At 42.1% G+C, this 18,082-nt stretch overlaps 1 protein-coding gene across 15 annotated transcripts in view; it reads left to right on the top strand.

The window, feature by feature from the left end:
* ADGRV1 (adhesion G protein-coupled receptor V1) overlaps positions 1–18,082 on the top strand; it is a 320,555-nt gene that overhangs the window by 81,271 nt on the left and 221,202 nt on the right. For 11 of the 15 annotated variants that reach the window (XM_033086930.1, XM_033086928.1, XM_033086935.1 and 8 more), the window contains 15 exons: positions 407–436; positions 2,415–2,493; positions 3,119–3,257; positions 3,772–3,913; positions 7,447–7,709; positions 9,126–9,301; positions 10,721–10,845; positions 11,714–11,880; positions 11,963–12,106; positions 12,955–13,062; positions 13,561–13,813; positions 14,589–14,708; positions 14,883–15,105; positions 15,578–15,782; positions 16,718–16,864. In XM_033086930.1, coding sequence (XP_032942821.1) covers positions 407–436; positions 2,415–2,493; positions 3,119–3,257; positions 3,772–3,913; positions 7,447–7,709; positions 9,126–9,301; positions 10,721–10,845; positions 11,714–11,880; positions 11,963–12,106; positions 12,955–13,062; positions 13,561–13,813; positions 14,589–14,708; positions 14,883–15,105; positions 15,578–15,782; positions 16,718–16,864 — 2,321 coding nt within the window. The remainder of the gene's footprint in view (positions 1–406; positions 437–2,414; positions 2,494–3,118; positions 3,258–3,771; positions 3,914–7,446; positions 7,710–9,125; positions 9,302–10,720; positions 10,846–11,713; positions 11,881–11,962; positions 12,107–12,954; positions 13,063–13,560; positions 13,814–14,588; positions 14,709–14,882; positions 15,106–15,577; positions 15,783–16,717; positions 16,865–18,082) is intronic. The other 4 variants (XM_033086929.1, XM_033086927.1, XM_033086934.1 and 1 more) reach the window with 3 other exon arrangements.

Below are 18,082 nucleotides of genomic sequence, written 5' to 3'. Positions count from 1 at the left end.
TTAATACAGTAGTTAGTAATTAGCAATTGGCAATTGGAGAACACAGTTTTCTCAAAAGTTGCATTGGCAATGTGTTAATGTGATTTTAATTTCCAAGCAAATGATGGAAACAAGTATGTACAAAGAATTCCTTCAAGTAGTTCCTTTGCTCACTCTTTCAAAAGTGCCTTTTTATTACTCTTTATCAGAACTACTTTTAGGAGTCATGATCTACTGTATTCCTACTCTTCCACACAACTTCATTTATTGTTTGCTTATTTAGGTCCTCATTCTGCTGAACTCAGTAGCAGACTACCATTGGCTTTAAAGACAGTTGCATTATCCTGTGACACCAGTGACTAATTATGCTGATTATTTCTAACATCCTCTGTGACTCTTTTTCCCTTTCTTTGCATGCGTATTGAAGGGACAGAGTTAATTCGTTACAGACTGAAAGGTAACTTGCAAGACTGATGATGTGTAGGCACTGAGCTGTGATTAGTTCAATGTAAAATTTAAAACATAAAAAGTATGAAGAATTTCCTGATTTAAATTAGTCTGAGTGTGGTATAATCTTACCTTCTGCCATACATGGTTAGCAGTCTGGGTCATGACCATTTGACTCTGATGTACTTAGGATGATCAGGTAATAGTTTTAATCCATGAGACAAAAGGTTTTCCTCATTATAAAATGTCACCATTAATTCTGTTATCAGACAATTTTCAAATCTTGGTTTCCCTTTTTGTATATTTTCTTTTTTATGATTGAGAATTCAATTCCTTGTTGGTGTAGTGCATTTGTTTAGGATTTAGCAATCACATACCCCATAGAAAATCTTCAATATAATTCTTGGTGTCTGGTACCAAAAGTGATGGGTGTTCTGCACATGACACTGACATGCAGTTAATCGTACCTGTCTGGAATATATCGTAAATGCTGACTCTGTCTTAGCCACATGCATGCAATATGTGATGTAGGTCTGGGATGTCTGTGACATGCAGTTAAACACATGAAACTTAACTGACCTATGTTTCTGATCTGAGGCTTCATGGATATGGAGCATAAACAGCAAACATAAGGACAGTTCTGTTTTCTTCATGCTTCCCTTGTTCTATCCCATCATCTAGAAAAGGTGGAAGGCCCAACTCTAATACAAAAGTGTAAGAAATTAGGAAAAGAGAAAATGTTTGATACTTAAGAATGATGAAAGAAAAATTAATGAACTTATTGGATAGAAGGAGGACTTAAGATGGGATAAAATGGCAGGAGATCATCACGAGAGGGGAAAAATGCCAGATATGAAATAAGAGGGCTGATGTTGAAAGGGAAGTATTATAGAACTTGAGTGAGTTAATCAGACTCACAGATGTAACAAGGGAAGATACCAGTGAGGAAGCTGAAGGGTCTATATGCACTGTAATCCCTATGGATTTCTGGACCTTTCTGCTGTCTGTGTAGAGGTGTTGCAGCTGTGGCTCACGTTTATCACTATCTCATAGTGTCAGGTTTGGATTCATGGCAGGTGATCTTTTACTTTTATTCAGTTTTATCTGACTTAATAGAAATCTCTCTGATGTATCTAAAGCCAGTATATTTACTACAGATTTAGTGAAATCAATTTGTTTTGCAGAACTTATAAATCTTCATTTGTTTTTAATTTTTATTAGAAGTAAATTGACATAAATTGAGGTAGATGTGATGCTTAAAATAAGGCATTATTTTTTCAGAAGAATCAAGTTCTGACTGTCAAGTTCTGGTCCCTAAAATTAGTGGAAATTGCTGTCATTCATCTATTATTCAGTATTTTCACAGGGCAATACATACAATAATCTTAGAGAGTTATTGTGAAGATACATGTGTTTTTTTATAGTAATAGAATGTTACAGTACATGAACTAACTAAAAGGTAATTAATAATTCTTTTGTTATAGTAGAATCTGTGGTGTTTATCATTAAGATTTATTATCAGGCACTGAAACAAATATGAGATGACATTCTGGATAATTATTCCTTTTTACTCCTTTTCCCTCCCGTATTCAGAATGGCACAGTTTGCAAAACATTAAATATCATCATAATAAAAACACGCAATGAATTAAGACTTGATGAATTAAGACTTGATGAAAAATCTTGCTTTTGTAATTTTCTACTTTTTCTGTGCCTTGGGTTTTCTTCAATTTTTTTTGTGTAATGTAATGTTGATAATTGAAAGCACTGTGCTGCAGTTTTAATAGTAAGCTATTAAGGACAGATTTTCTTCAAGCCTTTCCAAGTACCCTGTCCACTTCATTTTCTCCTCCGCATTTTGGCAATGGAAAATTATGTATTTCTTCTATAAAATTAGTAAATATATAAAGAAATGTTTCTGTTATTCTTGAAAATAATGAAAATGAATTCTACTGTTCTCACATGTTGTCCTTCTGTTTTCCTTTTTAGATGTGGAAGGTTTAGCTTCTCAAATTATTATTGATGCTAATGATGGAGTAAGCGGAGTAGTTGAATGGGAAAGTACCAAGTAAGTTTTGTCACCTTGAAGAGGAGCTCCCTATGGGAGTTATTGATTAGTGTTGCCCAACTATTTTAATTTTCAATTAACAGTAAAACTCCTATTAACAATAGGATCAAATCTTTGAGATGACACTGTATCATTCAGTTCAGTGGAATGGGAAAGATAATTCCCACATTAGAAACCAACATTTACAGTGTGTGTACTCAGAAATCTTATGCTACTGTGTACTTATTTTCACTATTGTCCTTTGGTATTGTGAACTTACATCACTCCCGCAATCCTCCATCCAGTGCCCCAGCCTCTGAATCCATGTGAGCATGCACATTGGTATCTCCCAGATCTTAGTCTGTGATTTCCAGGTGCTAGAAAGTAGGCATCCATGCTCATAGACAGTCTTAATCTGCCTCTATTAAGTAGGGGAAAAGGGTCTTATAGTTAAATTCCATTTTGATAAGAAAAAAAAGATATAATGGTTGCATTAGATAAGTGGTAATGATACCTTACTGTAATAGTGCCTTTTTCTTAAAAGGTAGCGAGGATGATTTTAAGTGAAAATATAACAATTATCTACCATCTTGTTAAAAGAACATGCTCAGTGAGCACTGAGAATTTGTCTTGGTTTTTGTTTTAGTTTTGAAGTTAATGAATCTCATGGGAATCTGACCATAATGGCATACCGAAACAAAGGATCTTATGGCAATGTGTCAGTATTTTTTTATGCCCAAAATTTGGAGGCACACCTGGGTTTGGATTTTAATGTGATCTCAAGGGTAAGAAGCAAGTTTTAAATCTAATAGTTGTAATTTCTTCAACTTCCTTAAAAGAACATCTTCTTATTTATTCTGCAGAAGCGTCACTAGTACATCTAGATTTCTCAACTTTTTTCAACTGTTCTGATCATCTGAATAGAGTGAGATAGATTTAGCCTTCTTATTTTAGTCTTTCTTTCTTTTCTAGTACTGAAGCACTTGTAAACTTTCAAACATCTATTTCAAATACAATTTTGGTTTGTCAAGCGCTTGTAAGATTTCATATAAGATTAAATATTTTTCGCAACAGGACTTTCAAAGTGAATTGCTCTTGTTTGTCCTCACTCTGCAAAATGCTGAACTATTTAACTGTTTTGCTTCTTTTTCAATCAATTTATAAGGGACAAAGAAATTACTCCTCTTCTTGCTTCTTCTTTCCTGCCTATTTAAGGCAATTCTGCTCTGCCTAAATTTAAAATTCCTGTGTGCATTATCAGCTATTGTATATTCACTACTTTCTGTATTTCAATGCTAGACTCTTTTTTTTGCTGATGGAGAAAGGAATAAATCTGTTGTCGTTGTGATTTGTGATGATGATATTCCTGAAGGTGTTGAGACGTTCCAGTTAATTCTAACAAATCCCTCATTTGGCCTGGAATTAGGGGAGAACACAACAGGTAAAACTTAGTTTTGAAGTTCTCATTTTTCAGAATTGTATCTCAGTCACTTTAATTTCAGTCTTCTAAATAATCATGTTTTAGAAAACACCAGTGTGCTCCTATGGTAGATGATTGAATTTATTTGGAAAGTTCTTAAACATCCCTTTCAAAAATGTAAAACTAGAAAAATAATACATAAAACCGAAAATCAGAAAATGCAAAAACTGGATGTTTTAAGAAAAGAGGCTAGATTATTCCTTTCTAGAAATCTTTCTGGATAAAGCAAAATACTTACAGTAATTTCACGACTATAAGGCGCACCCTTTTGACTAAAATTTTCCCCTGAACCCGGAAGTGCGCCTTATAGTCCGGTGCGCCTTATCTGATGTGCAAAGTTCGGAAATTTGCAAACCCGGAAGTGAGAGCTGCGAGCCGCGGGGCGAGCCGGCAGGGCTGCGGCTGCTGGGTGGAGGCGGGGCCACGGGGCTACAGCTGCCGGGTGGAGGCGGGGCCGAAGGGCCGGGACTGCCGGGTGCCCACGGGGCCGGAACTGCTGGGTGCCCACGGGGCCAGGACTGCCGGCTGCCTGCGGGGCCGGAGCTGTTGACTGGAGGCGGGGCCGCGGGACCAGGGCCACTGGTTGGAGGCGAGGCTGGGGCTGCTGGGTGCCTTCGGGACCAGGGCTTCCGGGTGCCTGCGGGGCCGCGGGACTGGGGCTTCCGGGTGCCTGCGGGACTGAGGCTACTGGGTGCCTGCCCGACCAGGGCTGCTGGGTGCCCGCAGGGCCGCGGGACCGGGGCTTCCAGGTGCCGGCAGCACCGGGGCTGCTGGGTGCCCGCGGGACGGGGGCTGCTGGGTGCCTGCGGGGCCGGGGCTTCCAGGTGCCTGCGGGGCCGGGGCTTCCAGGTGCCTGCGGGGCTGAGGCTGCTGGGTGCCTGCAGGACCGGGGCTGCTGGGTGCCCGCGGGGCCATAGGACCGGGGCTGCTGGGTGCCCGCGGGGCCATGGGACTGGGGCTGCTGGGTGCCTGCAGGACTGGGGTTGCTGGGCGCCTGCGGGACTGGGGCTGCTGGGTGCCCACGGGGCCATGGGACCAGGGCTGCTGGGTGCCCGCGGGGCCGCACTCCGGGGCTGCTGGGTGCCTGCAGGACTGGGGTTGCTGGGCACCTGCGGGACCGGGGCTGCTGGGTGCCCACGGGGCCGCGGCTTCCAGGTGCCTGGAGAACCGGGGCTGCTGGGTGCCCGCGGGGCCATAGGACCGGGGCTGCTGGGTGTCTGCCCGACCGGGGCTGCTGGGTGCCCGTGGGGCCGCACACCGGGGCTTCCAGGTGCCTGCGGGACCGGGGCTGCTGGGTGCCTCCGGGGCTGCGAGGCCGGGGCTCCTGGCTGGAGGCGGGGTCACGGCTGCTGGGTGCCCGCGGGGCCATGGGACTGGAGCTGCTGGGTGCCCATGGGAGCGGGGCTTCCAGATGCCTGTGGGGCCGTGGGACCGGGGCTGCTGGGTGCCTGCAGGACTGGGGCTGCTGGGTGCCTGCCCGACTGGGGCTGCTGGGTGCCCGCGGGGCCGCGGCTTCCAGGTTCCGGCAGCACCGGGGCTGCTGGGTGCCTGCAGGACCAGGGCTGCTGGGTGCCCGCGGGGCCGCACACCGGGGCTGCTGGGTGCCCGCAGGGCCATGGGGCCGGGGCTGCTGGGTGCCTGCAGGACTGGGGTTGCTGGGCACCTGCGGGACCGGGGCTGCTGGGTGCCCACGGGGCCGCGGCTTCCAGGTGCCTGGAGAACCGGGGCTGCTGGGTGCCCGCGGGGCCATAGGACCGGGGCTGCTGGATGCCTGCCCGACCGGGGCTGCTGGGTGCCCGTGGGGCCGCACACCGGGGCTTCCAGGTGCCTGCGGGACCGGGGCTGCTGGGTGCCTCCGGGGCTGCGAGGCCGGGGCTCCTGGCTGGAGGCGGGGTCATGGCTGCTGGGTGCCCGCGGGGCCATGGGACTGGAGCTGCTGGGTGCCCATGGGAGCGGGGCTTCCAGATGCCTGTGGGGCCGTGGGACCGGGGCTGCTGGGTGCCTGCAGGACTGGGGCTGCTGGGTGCCTGCCCGACTGGGGCTGCTGGGTGCCCGCGGGGCCGCGGCTTCCAGGTTCCGGCAGCACCGGGGCTGCTGGGTGCCTGCAGGACCAGGGCTGCTGGGTGCCCGCGGGGCCGCACACCGGGGCTGCTGGGTGCCCGCAGGGCCATGGGGCCGGGGCTGCTGGGTGCCTGCAGGACTGGGGCTACTGGGTGCCCACGGGGCCACAGCTTCCACGTGCCTGGAGGTCCGGGGCTGCTGGGTGCCCGCGGGGCTGCGAGGCCGGGGCTCCTGGCTGGAGGCGGGGTCGGGGCTGCTGGGTGCCCGTGGGAGCGGGGCTTGCAGGTGCCTGTGGGGCCGTGGGACCGGGGCTGCTGGGTGCCTGCAGGACTGGGGCTACTGGGTGCCTGCCCGACTGGGGCTACTGGGTGCCCACGGGGCCGCGGGACCGGGGCTTCCAGGTGCCGGCAGCACCGGGGCTGCTGGGTGCCTGCAGGACCGGGGTTGCTGGGTGGAGGCAAGGCCGGGGCTTCCGGGTGCCCGCGGGACCGGGGCTGCTGGGTGCCTGCGGGGCTGCGGCCGCTGGGTGCCTGCAGGACCCAGGCCGCTGGATGCCTGCGGGGCTGCGAGGCCGGGGTTCCTGGCTGGAGGCGGGGTCGGGGCTGCTGGGTGCCCGTTGGGCCATGGGACCGGGGCTGCTGGGTGCCTGCCCGACAGGGGCTGCTGGGTGCCCGCGGGGCTGCGGGACCGGGGCTTCCAGGTGCCTGCGGGGCCACGGGACCGGGCTTCCGGGTGCCTGCGGGACCGGGACTGCTGGGTGCCCGCGGGGCCGCGGGACAGGGGCTGCTGGGTGCCTGCAGAACCGGGGCTTCCAGATGCCTGCAGGGCCACGGGGCCAAGGCTGCTGGTTGCCGGCAGCACCGGGGCTTCCAGGTGCCCGCAGGGCCACGGGACAGGGGCTGCTGGGTGGAGGCAAGGCCGGGGCTTCCGGGTGCCCACGGGACTGGGGCTGCTGGGTGCCTGCGGGGCTGCGGCCGCTGGGTGCCTGCAGGACCGGGGCTGCTGGATGCCTGCGGGGCTGCGAGGCTGGGGCTCCTGGCTGGAGGCGGGGTCGGGGTTGCCGGGTGGAGGCAGGGCCACGGTGCCGCGGCGGCCGGATGGAGGCGGGGCCTCGTCCAGCAAACACGCGGGGGGAGCTGGGGGCGGGGCCTTGCTGCAAAAAAAAAAAGTGCGCCCTATAGTCCGGTGCGCCTTATCTGATCTACAAAGTTGCGAATTTTGCCGACTCTTGGGGGTGCGCCTTATAGTCCGGTGCACCTTATGGTCATGAAATTACTGTACATATTCTGTTAAGTAATATCAGGGACATAAAAGCAATATACACATATTAAAGAAAGAATGGATTTATGTATATATTAATTTACTTGTGTATTTTTACAATTATACTTTATTATGTTAATTGACGCATATCTCTATTATTTATTTCTCAAAAGCCACAATTACTATACTTGCCAATGATGATGGACATGGAATTTTGTCATTCAATAACAGTGATCACTTCTTCCTAAGAGAGCAAACAGCTCTCCATCTGATGGAAAGTGTTGCAGTGTTAAATATCATTAGAGAACCTCCTCAGGGACTATTTGGAACAGTGTCTGTTCAATATCTTATAAGTGAATTTAATTCTTCAGAACCATCAGTGGATTTGACTCCTTCTCAAGGATACATTGTGCTGGAAGAGGGAGTCAGATTTAAGGTAATATGATAGTTATAACACAAAAAGTGAAGAAGACTCTTTTTAAAGTTATTTGGAAGATTTCAGCAATGTTAGTGTTTTTTCATGTACTAATTTTTTTCTTATGTTTTCATTAATTCTCAGAATAAACTGAATTTTGTCAGTGCAGAAAAATTGAATATGCTTTTCTGTAGATTTTTCTCTCTTTGCAATAATTCAGGTAAATTGAAAGCAATATAATGGGTATATAATATGAGGTGTGTATAGGACAATTTATTTTATGTGTTTAGTATATAGCTGAAAGACAAACTTTGAACATGAAGTCGAAATTTGCTACTGTAAATAATTATGATGGAATTAAAAATACCATTACTTTTTGTGGCCTGAACTGCAGCAAAGGCAAAAGGTGAGTAGCTTTTGGAGTTTTGGAAATTGAAAATTACTTATTTTTCTGGCAGTATTAATCCCATTACTTCTGTACTGTCCCCATAAGAATGTCAGCTAGAAAATGAGCTATCTTAAGTGTGTCAATAATAGATTAGTATATTATGGTTAGGGAACTAGAATCTGAAACAAACCTTTCTCCAAACACTGGCTTTCAGTTTCTGAACCCAAAATGCATTTGGCACCTTAGTGATGGCCAGTTTAGCAGATTTGTGAGAAGCAGGGAGTAAAAGCTTTCTCAATACAGTCGTACTGTATGGTTTATTAAAGAAGTAAATAGAGATCTAAAATGTTGCAAGCATTATTCCAGATATTTCATTACTAAACAATTTTTCTAAGGCAAATCTACATGTACTATTGTAACTTTCACCTCTTTGGGTAATATGGAGGATGACAATGAAAACATCTACTTCTTTCTAGACATTCTCTGCCGATTTGAGACCACCTTGTGACGATCTTGTCCACCTGGTGCAGTAGAGGGAATAAAGCATCAAGAAGAGAGTATTTGAAATATTCCTCTATTGTCTTTTTTCCTTCCTTTTTCTCAGTACCAGAAATGTAACTACCCTGTTGCCCATGAGATAGTTCACCTGACAACTAAAGTAAACCCAACTTGACCAAGCTGCATTAGGTAGCTGTATGGGGACTATTACCAAGGAACATGTGGAATAAGTATAAAAGAGAAGTAAGAAAAAAGGATCAAAACCTGTTACATTTCAGAGAATCTTGTGGTGAGAGGAAAGAGGGGAAGGGAAAAATAAAAAGAAAGTGGATATGCTCATGTTAGTGTTGCACTAATGAGTGTCACCAGAGGGATTACTATCAAACTGTCCATGCCTTACTCCTACCTTCTCCAATTTCAAGAGCTGCTGTTGTGCTGCCCTGCTGTCCGGAGCTGTTCACAGAAAGAACAGAAACAGCAGTATGGCCTGAATAACATTGTCATTGTTAGCTGTCAAATCTCAGCAGTTTTCTATGCTTATTTCTTGTCAGACACTGCGTATTTCTGCAATACTGGATGAAGAACCAGAACTGGATGAGCACTTTATTGTCACCCTGTTCAATCCATCTGGAGGAGCCAGACTAGGCACCAGAGTGCAAACTATGATTACAGTATTACAGAATCAGGCTCCACTGGGGCTTTTCAGCATCTACCCAGTTACAAATAGGTACTGAACTCTGATTCAATTAAGAGGAAGTTTTTCATATGCAGAGAGATGGTTTCCCTTTAAAAAATTTAGTAATCCAGTTGTAAAATCTATGATTTTTAAGAGTACGCTATTTGTCAAATACTATTACTGCTATAAAGAAGAACAGAAAAACACTTAAAGTGGACTGTTCATCATTAGAAATGTTGATTTCTCTATGCATTTTTCCTTGAAACACTGCTTCATTAGTCCCCAGACATTTCACTAATAGTAATAGATAATAAGAATTCCACAGAATTCCATAGACCAGGAATCAGAAATTTTCGAATGTACCTATTTATTTAAGCTTGTTTAAGATAAACCCTCACTCAGTGCTGTTTTTCAGAACCAAATGAGCTATCTTACTTGGACAAGGTCAAGAGTGGCTCTTGGGAATCTCATGAGATGTAACAAGACCAAGTGCAAAGTGCTGCACCCTTAGTACGGGCTGAGTACAAATTGAGAGCGGCCCTGTCCCAAAGGACATGGGGGTGCTGGAGAGGAGCTAGACATGAGCCAGCATGGGCACTCCCAGCCCAGACAGCCAAGTGTGTCCTGGGCTGCATTCAGAGCCCTGTGGGCAGCTTTGGAGGGAGGGGATTCTGCCCCTCTGCTCTGCTCTTGTGAGATCCCACCTGCAGAGCTGCCTCCAGCTCTGAGGTCCCAGCACAGGAAGGACATGGAGCTGTTGGAACAAGACCAGATGAGGCCACTCAATTTATCAGAGGGATGGAGCACCTCTGCTATGAGGAAATGCTGTGAAAATTGAGATTGTTCAACCAGGAGAAGAGGCGGCCTGACCTAATTGTAACCTCCCGGTACCTAAAGGAAGCCTATCTGAAAGTTTGAGAGGGACTTTTGGCAAGGGCATGTAGTGAAAAGACAAAAGGGAATGGCTTAAAACTGAAAGACAGTTGGATTAGATTAGATAATAGGAAGAAATTCTTTACTGTGAGAGTAGTGAGGCACTGGCACAGGCTGCCCAGAGAAGCTGTGGATGTCACATCCCTGGAGGTGTTACAGGCGAGGTTTGATGAAGCTCTGAGCAACCTGGGATGTCCCTGCTTATGGGAGGAGAGTTGGAATAAAGTGATCTTTAAGGTTCTTTGCATCCCAAACCAGATCATTCGAGCCTATGATATGGAATGATGTTTTCAGAAATAATTCAGCTTTACCCATACAGTTGGTGTGTTAAATTTCAGGTTGATTTAAGATTTTCTTGAATTTCCCATGATTTTCAAGGTCTTGTGTGAAGAAATATTGTGCAACCTTAATTAGTATTAGTCCATCACAGAGCAAATCTATTTTCTATTTATTGCATGTTCTGTAAGGTAAGAATTCTATTCGTATACTATAAAAATAATACTTCTTAAAATTTGTTTTCACAATTCTCAAATTTAGGACAAATATCTTCACAGTTGAAGAAGCGAACACTACAGTTTATTTGAAAGTTTCTCGGAGTAATGGGCTCAACGTGTCTGTGAGTGTTGAGTGGGAGACATTGTCGGATACTGCGTTTGGCATCAGTATGTACACTTTATTGAGAACATCTGTTGCTATTTGCAGAGTGGAGATAGCTACAGAGTAACCAAACATATGGGAGATATAACTTCGGAATGAAAATTTGCTTATAATATTCGCATGATGTCAAAATTCCTTAGATAAAAGATCTTGGCTGCTTAAGAGTCAGTTTCTCATCAGCCACTGCTGCCAGAATTTCAACAGTCTGTATTGCTCTTCCTGTTGCTTATATATTTTCACAATACCTTTGATTTATAAAATATTTTTTTTTACTACCTGTAATTCTGGATTTTTCCAACATAATATAAAAGACACTATTTTCTGTAAGTGTTGAATGACTAGGCAGTTTAAGAATCTTAGTGCCATGACTACTACTTGTGATGACAGAGAGAATGAAAATAAACACATTTTTAGTTTCTTTGTCACTTTTTTATTTCTTCCTATCTATCAATTTCCTCACTTCCAAACTTTCTCAATTCCAAACTGAGTCACTCTGAATCACACTCAAATTGGCTATGCATTTCCCATATGTAATAGTAATGTATGAGAAATTAATTTAACTCTCAGTACAACCTCAGTGCTATACCATTTCCATGCATTTGCATGCACTTATATCAGCTATTTAGAGACAACTCAGAAAATAGCTCAGACATTTAGAGCATGGTGCTAAAAATGTCAAGATTGTGAGTTTGGCCATTGTATGACTCATTCACTTAAGAACTGAACTTGATAATCCATGTGGACCCCTTTCAACTCAGAATATTCTGTGATTTCTCATACTACATTTTGTTTTGGCAAATCAATAATGAAAATGTAATTAATATTGTAAAAGACCTTAAACATACATACTCTTTTTCTTGTACTGTATTGCAGGGGGTAGTATCAGTGTTCTGTCTGTCTTGCAAAGCTTTGTGGAAGAGTCAGCAGCTAGCTGGTGTTTCTTTCCATCGGGAGAAATTCTGTATGGTGTGCTGCTGCGCTCACCTCCAGCTGTGTTTTCTACTCTTTACCAGTGGAAAGGAGTTTTTGTTGCCATCGAGGTAAATGCTTTCTTATAGACACCAACCATGCTGCTCAGTAAAACCTTGATGTTTCAGTTCTACCTTTTTGTTCCTCTCTCAGAACTTCAGTATGTGGGATCCTAAAAGCTGTGTGTCTTTCCAAATCCATGCCTCTCCCTACCTTGTGATTACTCATGGAGGAAGCAGTTGGGGAGCTTCCAACAGCAGTGTGTATGCATTCATGACTGGACGCAAACTACTGAAGGTAAATCTATGTTACTTAAAATCATCAAGTAATGGAGTTAGAAAGGACTTTTTGAGGCCCTTCTGTCCAGCCATGTTTTGGGAAAAAGCACTCTGTTTTTAGCTAGTTTGGGAACTGGACACTCTGCATGAATCAGTGATGTAAGTTATTGTCCTGGTTTAGGCCAGAACAGGGTTAGTTTTGTGATAGCCAGGAGGGAGCATCCAAAGGTTATTCTACATCACCTCATGTCATTTTCTGGGGATGGGGGAAAGGGGCCTTCGCAGGGGTTGGGATAGTGTGAGCACAGTTCATGTATTGAGGGGTTGTGAATAGTGAACATTTTCACATGTGAATCTTTGCCTCTCTTGTACCTTCTACTACTATTGCTGTTTTTACTGTTAATTTTCTCATGATGTTGCTATTTGCACTGAATTGTCCTTATCTCAAACTGTGATTTTCACTTTTGTGCTTCCAATGTTCCTCTTATCCCTCTAAAAGGGGGAAAGGAAAAAGCAGCATGATTTGGAGTGTTTCAGTGGGAACACTAAATTGAAAAATACTGTTCCTAAACCATGACAGTTACTACAACTTGTCTAATTTCTTTTACAGTCATATTTTGAGGGTGAGATAAAATGATCTTGGAAGTGAAGAAAGAAATTGTGGAGCAATGAAGTCATAGAATATATTAATTTGATAAAATGACCTCACATATATTTTTAAAATCATAAAATTACATGTAGGACAATTTTTGTACATTATTTTATATATGTTTTGTATGTAATTTTACACTTTTTAAAAAGTATGTGTGTATATGTATAGACTTGAACTGACTTCCAAATACCATTTTTACCATATCTTCCTTGTAGTTACAGACCCTCTCTATTTTGGATACCATACTTGTCAAACATTTTGCTATGGATGAAGAAGACTATTTGGTTTTTGTGAGTGATAACAGCAGTTTCAGTTCCATCCAGGTTAGAATATACCTGTCTTCCATGGCTTTGGTATAGGTAGTTTGGTTAGTTTTCAGTCTGAAATATGAAAGAAATATAGAAAAAAAAGTAACTATGTATTCCTGAAAAATTAGTTACATTTCTATTACAAATTTATAAGACATAAACTTCTAGACTTGTTCAAATGTAACAACACTCCTTACATTAGCATGTAATTTTGACTTGGTTTGATTATATTGCTGCTAGGCATTTCTGTTTTGAAATCTATTATGTTAAAGAGCTATAGGTGTAGAATTTGCTTCTGACCGTAAACCTGTTCATCTGAAAAAGAGGTACAGGTACTTGCAGTGAGGTAGTAACTTATAGTTGCTCATGAGTGTGCTTTCACCATAATGTAGGATCCACCACAGAAATGAGAAATTTAGTTAATTATGTCTTTCCAATTTCTCATCAAAACAATTTCTTTTTTCCTAGTGCTTGTTATAAATATATAATAAAATATATTTTCTATTTTTACAGGTTTTTCAGTGGAATAAAGATATATTTGTGCTGCATCATCAACTTCCACTTTACAGAGCTCTGAACATTGCCTTGTTTCTCCGAGGAGGCATTATGTACTTAATTGTTTCTTTGTCAAATACCAACCAGAATGTGCTCTTGTACCAATGGCTGAATAATGAGTTTAGGAATCTTCATCAGTTACCAGCAAAAGAAATAAAATATATGGAGGCCTGGACTTCTGGATCTGATATATATTTAATTGTTGCAAAAGGTATTTAGCAGAAAACAGAGCACTGTGTTTGCTAAGTATGTGCTGGCTTGTTTGATAGCAAAAGCATTTGAAATAAAAGTTTAGATAGAGTTAAAAATATTGCTGGAGGGTGACAATTTGCTGAAAAGCATCTTACCGAAGTAATCTGTGTTTTGTCCTTCCGAAAAGAAAGTATTGTATTTGTTCTCAAATATTTATGAAACTAATGAAATATTTCTCCAAGAACAATAGGAAATAATAACTCTATTCATCTAGCTGCCAATTGCACCCTTTCTGAGCTTTCTGAATCTTCTTATATGCAAAGATGATTGTTGAGCAATAATTTCATGACTACAAGGGGCACTGGATTATAAGGTGCACTTCCGAGTTTCGATCAAAATTTTAGTCAAAAGGGTGCACCTTATAGTCGTGAAATTACTGTACATTTTTATTACAAGTGTGGCACTTTAGACATTGCTTTATGTCTGCATCCCTATGACTATTTAGAAGTGTATATTGTAGTCTATCGGTTTCTTTGCACTTGACTGTTATCTGCTGGGATTTTTAGTGTTCTTTTATATGAATGTGTGCAGAAAAGCCCTTAAATGATGTAATGGAATAAATCATCTAATGGGATATCATGCTACAGAGTTATGCAAGTAAAAAGGAAGATACAATCACTGGTTTTTACTTTGCAATTAAAACTGCCAATCTCTGCCTTTCAATGGCCACCAGTGTGTGATTTTCTTAACAGGCACCAATATCATTTAGGTTTTATCATTTTTCTCCTTTGTAGAAACTGGAAACTCTGAAATTTTCATCTGGGAGACAGGGCAGTCTACTTTCAGACATTTTCAGTCTCTTCCAGTCTCTGCTGTAAGAAACATCCATGTTTTCATGCCTCCTTCAGGTTTAGGTAAGATTTCATTTCTAGTACTAGAATTGAAAAAATATATGCATTCAATTTTCATATTATTTATCAGATTTTAAGAGATACTTTGAGAATTGTGTTGCCAAGGGCATTTCTGATATGACAACTTCTAAATATATCACTAAATATTTCTCTTTTTCTCTTCCTTGCTGAATGTAGTTCACATCCTCCTTTCCAGTAAGGACACAACCGCACTGTACTCCTGGAACTCAGAAGGGAACCAGTTCTCTCTGATGCTGGAAGCCCCATATGCAGATCATATCACTTCCACTACTGCAAGATCTCTTAACTCCAGCAAGAGCTTGATTGCCCTTTCCGTAGAGTCAAGCTCCCAGATTTATGAGCTGACAACTATCTCCAACCAGTCAGATTTTATACCTAGGTAGGGGTTTTTTTGGGTTTTCTCCCAGATCTTGCATTCCTTTTTCTGTGATAGTCTTTTTGTTACAGTGGAGACCATTATAGATACCTGTATGAAGTGTGTTTATTAATACTAAAAAGAATTTTTCACAGGTAGCCTTAGGATTAACCTGAAGTTAAACTTCTCACAATTTGCTTTAAAATATGTAATAAAGGTACTTGCAGTTAAATTTGATATTGAAGCTTTTATTTAGGATAAATTAAATTATGTTACATTAATAAGAAATATCAGTTACTATATATTCTATTGACCTTAAGAAAAAAACCCAAACCCAACACTAATCCCACAACCTTTAAACCTCATTGGCTTACTCAGGAATATAAATAACAATTTCAGCATCAGAAATGCTCTTTAAATTTTCAGTAGTGCTTTTGAAGTTCATTTAATCATATTCTCAGTTTATAATTACTTGATGTGTTTGTTTGTATGCTAGTTCAGGTGAATTGATATTTGAGCCCGGGGACACAGAAGCTGTGATAGCAGTCAATATCCTGGATGACATCATCCCAGAGGTGGAAGAGTATTTTAAAGTGTGCCTGAAAAACCCTAAAGGAGGTGCAGAGATCGGTGTTCACAGTTTTGTTAACATAATTATTCCTCCCAATGACAATGCGTATGGAGTCATTGCATTTTCTCAGGTAAAACTTTTAAGGTAAATCATTAAAATGTGTATATATAATTTCTGAATCACAGAACACAAACATACTAAAATTGCATGTGATGGGATTCTTTTTCTAAAGTCTTGCAGCAACCTGAGACAGAAGGGCTTTGACTTCCATTTATCATTGTTAATTGGTTATATAGATGACAGGCAATAGAAACTCAGTTCCAGTCTTTCCCTATTGTGGGGTTTTAATAATGCCCTTACATTTAGAATAAACAAATACTTTATCAGTTTCATTTTACAGCAACCTAAAATATTTGTTTTCACATCGCATATGTGATATCAACATAGTCTCTACTATTTGATTAATCAAGGGAATTTAGTAAAAGATTTTTTTCCTCTGAAATAGTTATACCACAGGATGAGCCTGTCTACTTGAACAAAATAAAAAACTTCAGAGAAAATGTAAGACTGAAGGTATTATTTGGAGTTGTTGATTCTTAAATCATCAAATATCGTAAACAGGTATATGCACTAAATACATTATTAAGATATAAAAAGCAGAGGAATCATCACTGAAATGGAACACTGCATCTGGACTTGTGTGAGGAGGATGAAAATAGTAAAGTAACAGCAGTGAAAATGTGTTTGTTTTGAAAGTCTACATCTTTGTTACCTGCTTAACATGATTTGGACATAAAACACTGTACTAAAAAAATAACAAAAACCACTGAATTTTTGCCTTTGGATGAAGAGGTCTGAACTTTCAAATTATTTTGTTTATGAAATTTGTGTCTTTTGAGTAGTAAGATATATAAATATAATCAATAGGCTTGCATTTAGCTGCTTAAGAGTAGATTAATTTATTGATGCCCTATGTCTCTGGCCCCCTTTGAATACCCTGTTCCCTAAAGAAACTTTTCTTTCTAAGAAAATAATGCTCTGGTTCTGCTGCTATATGTTTTCCAGAGTTCTTTATTTAAGCAAATTGAAGAAATGGAACAGGACAGCTTGATCACCCTGAATATTGAACGTTTAATAGGAACATATGGACGAGTTACAGTAGAGTGGATTGCTAATGGGAGCATAAGTGATGTATTTCCAGCTTCAGGAATGGTATTTAATTATATCACTGTTAATGGGGAAGACTGTATTGTCTCAGATAATAGATAAAGATGTACTGAGTGAGAAAGACAGTACATGTTAGATTGCCCCACTTTTCTGTTAATTCCTGCTTGCTGGTGATTCCTGTGATTCCTGTGATTCTAGTGGTTTGTGCTGCTGGCTAGCACAGAATAGAGTGATACCATTCTAACACTTCTAGAACCTGATATTGCAATACTGTCCAGGCACTGGAAATGTGTATCTGCAGTATCCTATTCCCATCTTGCTTTCTTCCTGATGTGACATTCAGCTACTATGTCAAACCATTTGCATAGGTGGGAATCTGCTTTTTGTCCTGACCTTCTCAATACAATAGAGATCTTAAGTGGCCCAGCAGAATAAGTCCCAGTTTTCTATATTTCTATGTTAGATTCCCAGCCAGGTTACATTCCAGTTTTTCATTTGGCCAGAGCTCTTTATATGCCTTAGGACTGGCAGGAACCAGTTTCTGTAAATCAAAGTCCTCCACCTTGTGGCTGTCTGTAGCAGGCACAAAGCCTGAAAAAAAAATGGAGAAAAAAAATAAATGGGCTGGAAATCAAGGATGCCAAAACAATCATACAATCATACTGAAATTGTTTGAGTACTCCTTGAGCATTCCAGCTACATGCCACATGAGTGCACTGCATAGCTTTGCAGGCAAGAAGAGTGAGGACGGTATAATATTAAGTGGAAATTTCTGTTTGTCCTACACGTTATGTTAGTTTAAGTGTTTATAGACATATCTTCCATATTGAGAAAGACCAAATCAAGTGGTGGTCCCTTTGAATTTAGAAATAAGAATATAAATAGACAATGCATGTATCAATCATTTTATCTGAAGAAGAAGAAAAAAAAAGAAGAGTAGTCATTTCTTCATATAACAATGATTTTAATAGATATTATATGTTCATCCTTCTTTTAATATGAATATATGTGGTGTGTTGACCTTAGCTATCTAAAAACCCCCAATTAGTTTCTCTCTTACTCCTCTGTCTCAGAAGGATGTGGAGAAAATAAGGCGAAAAGTCTTGAGATAAAGGCTGTGTAATAAGAAGAGAAAAAGCCATTGTTTACCTGGATTTCTCCAAGGTTTTTGATGCATATTGCTGTAGCCTTCTTCTAAATAAACTAATGTGTTATTGCTGCCCCCAGGCAGTGGTGGCTCTTTTTCAAACAGACAACCTGTCA

The sequence above is a fragment of the Catharus ustulatus genome, unplaced genomic scaffold, assembly GCF_009819885.2.
Source record: "Catharus ustulatus isolate bCatUst1 unplaced genomic scaffold, bCatUst1.pri.v2 scaffold_74_arrow_ctg1, whole genome shotgun sequence".
NCBI lineage: Eukaryota > Metazoa > Chordata > Aves > Passeriformes > Turdidae > Catharus > Catharus ustulatus.
Note: the sequence above shows the minus strand (reverse complement) of the source record. Positions and strands in the feature narration are given on the sequence as shown.